The following is a 6,847-nucleotide window of genomic DNA, read 5'->3' on the forward strand; positions in this document are numbered from 1 at the left end:
AATATCCTCACTTTCATGCAGACAGTTAACCTATGAGAATAAAAGTGAATGTTCGTGGAATTTTGAATTCAGCAGCACTATTATAATATCATACCTTTTTGTGTTGTGCCGATAATCCATCCAAGCACTTGTGTGCTGAAAGAGCAAGTTTTAACGATGAGCCAATTAGGGTTTTACATGAGTACCTTGTGAAAACACTTTGAATATAAAATGACTTAATTTCTGTTTATCACTTCAGTCGAGTCATTTAAAAAGGAGTGACCCCCTCTTACACACACATGCATTTTTTAAAAAAACCTCTTAGGAACGTAACCTATTTTTGATCTGTGCTCTAGTTCATTTAAATTTATTCTTTTAAAACCAGGGATGAGATGACAGCGAGAATCTGTGATCCATCAAAGGAAGAAGATGCAACAAATGTTGTTTGTGGACTGATTAAAGAGCTGTCTAATCTCAAGTAAGGACATCTTTTCACGTTGCATACAGATCCAAGTGGGCAGCTGTGTTGGTTTGAAGCAGTTGAACAAAGCAGGAGTCAGTTTGCACCTTTAAGACCAACAAAATTTTATTCAGGACGTAAGCGTTCGTGTGCTAAAAACACACTTCTTCAGACCTGACCCCTCGTCTGAAGAAGTGTGTTTTTAGCACACGAAAGCTTATGTTCTGAATAAAATTTTGTTGGTCTTAAAGGTGCAAACTGACCCCTGTTTTGTTCATGTTGTATACAGTGCTTCATACAACACATGGTGAAAGAATAATTATACACACTGTAACAACCATTTCCATGGCATCTAAAGCAACTTCATAGCCTTCTGTGTTATCAAAGCTTCACTAGACTTGTCCTGTCAACTGCTCAGAGAAAGCACAAATACTCATGAATGATATGACTCCACAAGCGATGTGATGGGAGTGGTTGTGGTTGCAGCATTTCTTAACTGCTGATGTACTGTAAGTTTCTACAGACCAGGCAAAGGGTGATAGCACTAGCTTAGCATTGTTGTTGACGGTCTTATCTTTCTCTAAGGTGTCGTTTCCTAACAGTCAGCCTCCCTCTAAATGGTATGCGTGTAGTTTTCTGTCCTGTGTTCACTGGCATTCCCTATCATACTTTTGCTTTGTTTTGCCATTAGTTGGAATACTATACATTTGGAATACTTACAATTCTGGTCACCGCACCTCAAAAAAGATATAGCATTGGGAAAAGTGCAGAAAAGGGCAACTAGAATGATTAAAGGGTTGGAACACTTTCCCTATGAAGAAAGGTTAAAACGCTTGGGGCTCTTTAGCTTGTAGAAACATCGACTGCGGGGTGACATGATAGAGATTTACAAGATTATGCATGGAATAGAGAAAGTAGAGAAAGAAGTCCTTTTCTCCCTTTCTCACAATACAGGACTCATGGGCATTCAATTAAATTGCTGAGCAGTTGGGTTAGAATGGATCAAAGGAAGTCCTTCTTCACCCAAAGGGTGATTAACACGTAGAATTCACTGCCACAGGAGGTGGTTGCGGCTATAAGCATAGCCAGCTTCAAGAGGGGATTGGAGAAGCATATGGAGCAGAGGTCCATCACTGCCTATAAGCCACAGGGTATTGTTAAAACTCTCTGTTTGGGGCAGTGATGCTCTGTATTCTGGTGCTTGGGGGGGCACAGTGGGAGGGCTTCTAGCCTCACTGGTGGACCTCCTGCTGGCACCTGGGTTTTGTCTTGTTTTTGCCGCTGTGTGACACAGAGTGTTGGACTGGATGGGCCATTGGCTTGATCCAACATGCCTTCTCTTATGTTTGTATGTTCCACACTAGACCTTTAATCCTGGTTCAGCCCTGTTCCCAAACTGACATTCTATACTTGAATAATGGAATCATAGAAACCAACTCTATGAGTTTATGATTCTATGATTCTAGTGTAGAAAACCAGTTTAGGGATAGGATTGAATCAGTATTACTAGCAGTAAGTTCAGTTTAGTTTAGTTTAGTTATAACCCGCCCTCCCCACCAATACAGGCTCAGGGTGGCTCACAAACACAATAGAATAACAATAAAAACAGTTACAGTAAATTAAACATTAAAATAAACAATATAAAACAGTTTAAACAATTTGGTGCTAATTCTGTATCATTTAGGATGGCATTCAGTGTTCTTGGACATCCAATTGGATCTAATATCGCAGTGGTGTTCGTCATTCAGTTAAAAGCTAACTGGAATAATATTGTCTTGCAAGCCTTGTGAATCTGAGTGAGGACCCACAAGGCTCTGACCTCCTCAGGCAGTTGGTTCCACCAATGGGGTGGTATATAGAGGAAGTATATCTTCACAGCACTTAAAGGACAGCATTTACTATATCAAAAGGTGGCTTTAACAACTGTGGAGGATAGGTTTATTGATGGCTATTAGCTATGATGGGAGGGAAGGCAGCATGGTATAGCCCAGGGGTGGCCAAACTTTCTTAATGTAAGAACCATATAGAATAAATGCCTGATGTTTGAGAGCTGCAAGACATGAACGTCAGATCTTTGAGAGCCAGAAGACAGGGAGGGTGGGAGGGAGGAAGGAAGGAAGGAGGGAGGGAGGGGGGAAGGAAGGAAGGAAGGAAGGAGGGAGGGGGGAAGGAAGGAAGGAGGGAGGGGGGAAGGAAGGAAGGAAGGAAGGAAGGAAGGAAGGAAGGAAGGAAGGAAGGAGGGAGGGAGGGGGGAAGGAAGGAAGGAAGGAAGGAGGGAGGGGGGAATGAAGAAGGGAGGGGGGAAGGAAGGAAGGAAGGAAGGAAGGAAGGAGGGAGGGAGGGGGGAAGGAAGGAGGGAGGGGGGAAGGAAGGAGGAAGTACTTCTTCACCCAAAGGGTGATTAACATGTGGAATTCACTGCCACAGGAGGTGGTGGCGGCCACAAGCATGGCCACCTTCAAGAGGGGGTTAGATAAAAATATGGAGCAGAGGTCCATCAGTGGCTATTAGCCACAGTGTGTATGTGTGTGTGTGTATATATATATATATATATATATATATATATATATATATATATATATATATATATATATATTTGGCCGCTGTGTGACACAGAATGTTGGACTGGATGGGCCATTGGCCTGATCTAACATGGCTTCTCTTATGTTCTTATGTTCTTATGAGGGAGGGAGGGGGAAGGAAGGAACACATTTTATATTTTTTAATTGGTCTTTTACTGTTTTTACTGTTGACTGTTTTATGATGTAACCCGCCTGAGCCTGTTCTACGGGAAGGGCGGGCTAAAAATTGAATAAAAATAAAACTAAAACAAAGGAACGAAGGAAGGAAGCCAAATAGAGTTCTTGTATTGTGAGAAAGGGAGAAAAATGCTTTCTCTACCTTCTCTATTTTGTAAACCTCGGCCCTCAGTTTCTCCAAGCTAAAGAATCATAGAATCACACAGAGATGGAAAGGACCATAGAGGCCATCCACTCAATGCAGGATCAACCTACAGCATCACGGACAAGGGTTTGCCCAGCTGCTGCTTCAATGAGGGGGAGCTCACCACCTCCCTAGGTAGCCGATTCCACTGTTGAACAAACTCTAACTGTCAAAACGTTTTTTTCCTAATACCCAGCTGGTTGCCTAATAGCCAGCCCTAACTAACCTTTCTTCATAGGGAAGATGTTCATCTCTTCAGTCATTTTAGTTGCCCTTTTCTACTCCTTCCAATGCTATATCTTTTTTGAGGTGCAGTGATGAAAACTGTACAAAGGCCACACCATAGCTCTATAAAAAGGTAAAGGTAGTCCCCTGTGCAAGCACCAGCCATTTTCGACTCTGGGGTGACTTTTTACGGGGTGGTTTGCCATTGCCTTCCCCAGTCATCTATGCTTTCTCCCCAGCAAGCTGGGTACTCATTTGACCGACCTCGGAAGGATGGAAGGCTGAGTCAACCTCGAGCCGGCTACCTGAACCAGCTTCCGCTGGAATCGAACTCAGGTCATGAGCAGAGGGCTCTGATTGCAGTACTGCAGCTTTACCACTCTGCACCACGGGGCTCTTTTCCATAGCTCTATACCAGGGCATAATAATACCGGCCGTTTTGTTTTCAATCCTTCCTTTCAAAGTTTTTCCCTCCCCAAGACACATGTGGAGGAGGAACTGTGGCTCAGTGGTAGAGTATCTGCTTGGTAAGCAGACAGTCCCAGGTTCTATCCTTCGCATCTCCAACTAAAAAGGGTCCAGGCAAGTAGGCGTGAAAAACCTCAGCTGGAGACCCTGGAGAGCCACTGCCAGTCTGAGTAGACAATACTGACTTTGATTGACGGAGGGTCTGATTCAGTATAAGGCAGATTCATATGTTCATGTGCAGCATGGTAAAGGCTACTCCATGTTCTATTAACCTGTAGGAATCTTAGCAACATTTTCCAATTATGAGCGTATTTGCCAATTACATGAATATCTAATGGCTCCGTGACATTTGATAACGAAAGCTATCTTTCCTGATCTACTTGCGCCTATTAAATCCCTTCTGTTCATTTGGGTTCTTTCTCAAAACCAGCTTCAGTTAAAACTGATATACTGAACATGAAGGAAGTTTGCATGTGAGTAAATTGGTGGGGCCGGGGTGGGCGAACTGCTTCATCTATCTCTGCAGGTTGAGGGAGAAGTCTGCTCATGTGGAGCGCATTGTGAGTTGTGTTCCTTTCTGTCTAGCCGACTGGTCATGGGTACCCACAGGGATCTGGATTCCTTCAGGAGGCTGAAATTCCGGAGACCCAGGCAATCGGGAAAGCTTTTGCCTCACAGCATGACAAATATGCCTTGTACAGTGAAGAAGAAGAAAAGGACATCGCTTTCAAACGCCGCAGCAAGTAGTTTTAACTTACGTAAAGATTTTCTCGGTTCTAGTGACGTTTCATTGGCTGTGGCAAGCAAAGCAACCGTGATGCACGATGTAGAAACAGAAGTTTAAGACCACTATGGCAGAGCAGAGGTCAGTCACTTAAAAATGATAATTACTTACCCAGACCTTAATGACCCTTGAACTGTATCAAGGTGAAACTAGGCATTCTATGGGGAAACCTTTGTTAGGAAACCTGCAGGTCTGGTTTTGCTGCCTTTTAAAACTAGTTAACTGCTCCCACTGGGCTTCTAATTTTGAAGACCAGAAATGGTGCTAGAAGTCAAGGGTATTCAATTAATTCTTTTCTGTATTGCTTGGTCCATAGTGTCCTTTCCCAACTACAGTAAATTCCTTTTGAGGGCGGGTGGGGGGGGGGGGGGAGGAAGATCACTTTATCCCTGTGTGATTTGGATTCCCTTCCCACAGTTCCACTTTCCTAATCTTCAAAGCAGCGGTGTTGAACTATTAATTAGCATTCAGGTTCTGTTCTTTGTAGCTCCCCCAGTCATAGATCTTTTCAACATATTTGTGTAGTCTGGTGCACAGCAATGTAAAGGGCCCTTGCAGATAATAATTGGGTCTACCACCTTGGAACAAACCATTGCCTTGACATCCCTAAAAATGCATGCACAAACTACTGTATTCTTTACCCATATTAATGGTCAGATTTCCCCTGTTGAAAGTGGAAACCTCTGTCATGAACTATCTGCAGTCTTTCCTGTAAATGTAGCTCTTTTAGAATGTAAATGGTAAAAACAAAAGCCTATTTAACGGTCAGTTTCACTCTGGAAGGTATACCTGCAAAATGTTGATAATGCTTATTGACTTAGGTCTGTTGTATTATATTGCTTTAAAATTAACTAGTTTTGAGGGAAAACAATGTGCTATGCCAACCCAATGGAAGCAGAGTTCTACTGATGCTAATGTGTAAGAGTTGCCTTATATTTAAATTTCTCCCACTGAAACGTAAAGTGTTTAACTTTGTTGCACTCAAGTCTTTGTTTGTAGTTATTGTTTACCTTATGCCTTTAGAATTTTGTCGTCAGAAAAGCACATGCAACATCTTTTGTTTATATTTAAAACATATGTTTTTGTGAAATAAAGAGGTAACGTTTTGTAACAATTAAGTACTTTTGTTAACAAAGAAATAACATTAACTATACAAAGTAATTACCAAAAAACTGGTAAATGAAACAAAAACTTGTACAACAAGCATGCTGAATAAGGAATACTTGGAATATTCACGGAAATTTGCCTCTCAGGAGACACTAACGTCAAGAATGAAACAAAGTTTAACTTCAACAATGAGACAAACTAAACATGGCTGCGAGATACTCCAAAGAGGAGGAATATCTGGATAGAAAACTGGTGAACTGCACTGATGGAACTTGTGCTGAGAAAACTGCCAGATTCCCGGAGTGATGTGCCTTTTTAGCGTAGTCTGTTGTCTACGCTCCTGACCCTGTAGCTTCTCTGGACCGGCTTTTGGACGTTTGGGTTGATTCCTGCAGATCACCCACTAGATCAGCGCTGTCACAATCCCAACTTTCCTACCCTTCAGGAAAAGTGCAAGCTGTGCTACAGTGATGGAAGTGCCTAAAAAGAGAACAAACAGAAATGTATTTTTAATTTAGATTCAGGTGAGTAGCCATGTTTGGTCTGAAGCAAAGTTCCAATGGCAACTTTAACAAAGTTTAATTCTGGGTGTAAGCTTTTGTGTGTATGCACACTTTTTCAATGAGTGCACAAGTTTATACTCAGAATTAAACTTCGTTGATCTCAAAGGTCCCTCTGGACTCAGACTTTGTTCTGTTCTCCTCAAAACACCCCCCCCCCCAAGTTTCAAAAGGATTCAACAGGGGAGTCCAATTCTATGAGCCCCAAAAGAACATGTCTCTATCCTTCATTATTTCCAAGTGGTCCCTTTTATTTATTTATCAGATGCGGTCCCTTTATTTATTTTTCAGATTTATATCCCACCCTCCCCCAACAGGCTC

General features: G+C 42.2%; 1 protein-coding gene across 1 annotated transcript; it reads left to right on the forward strand.

Annotated features, from left to right (window-relative positions):
• The first annotated feature begins 366 nt into the window (after positions 1-366).
• Positions 367-5,972, forward strand: BRME1 (break repair meiotic recombinase recruitment factor 1). The gene is made up of 2 exons (XM_060252889.1): positions 367-457; positions 4,661-5,972. The coding sequence occupies exons 1-2, from the start codon at positions 372-374 to the stop codon at positions 4,917-4,919; spliced, it is 345 nt and encodes a 114-aa protein (XP_060108872.1). The 5' UTR covers positions 367-371; the 3' UTR covers positions 4,920-5,972.
• The last annotated feature ends 875 nt before the right edge of the window (positions 5,973-6,847 follow it).

This window comes from Heteronotia binoei, chromosome 13 (genome assembly GCF_032191835.1).
Source record: "Heteronotia binoei isolate CCM8104 ecotype False Entrance Well chromosome 13, APGP_CSIRO_Hbin_v1, whole genome shotgun sequence".
NCBI lineage: Eukaryota > Metazoa > Chordata > Lepidosauria > Squamata > Gekkonidae > Heteronotia > Heteronotia binoei.

Excerpts from the sequence above, each read along its gene's own strand:
- BRME1 (XM_060252889.1), top strand. The coding sequence starts at position 372 with ATGACAGCGAGAATCTGTGATCCATCAAAGGAAGAAGATGCAACAAAT. Across the intron at positions 458-4,660 it reads AAAGAGCTGTCTAATCTCAA|CCGACTGGTCATGGGTACCC; the intron begins GTAAGGACATCT and ends CTTTCTGTCTAG.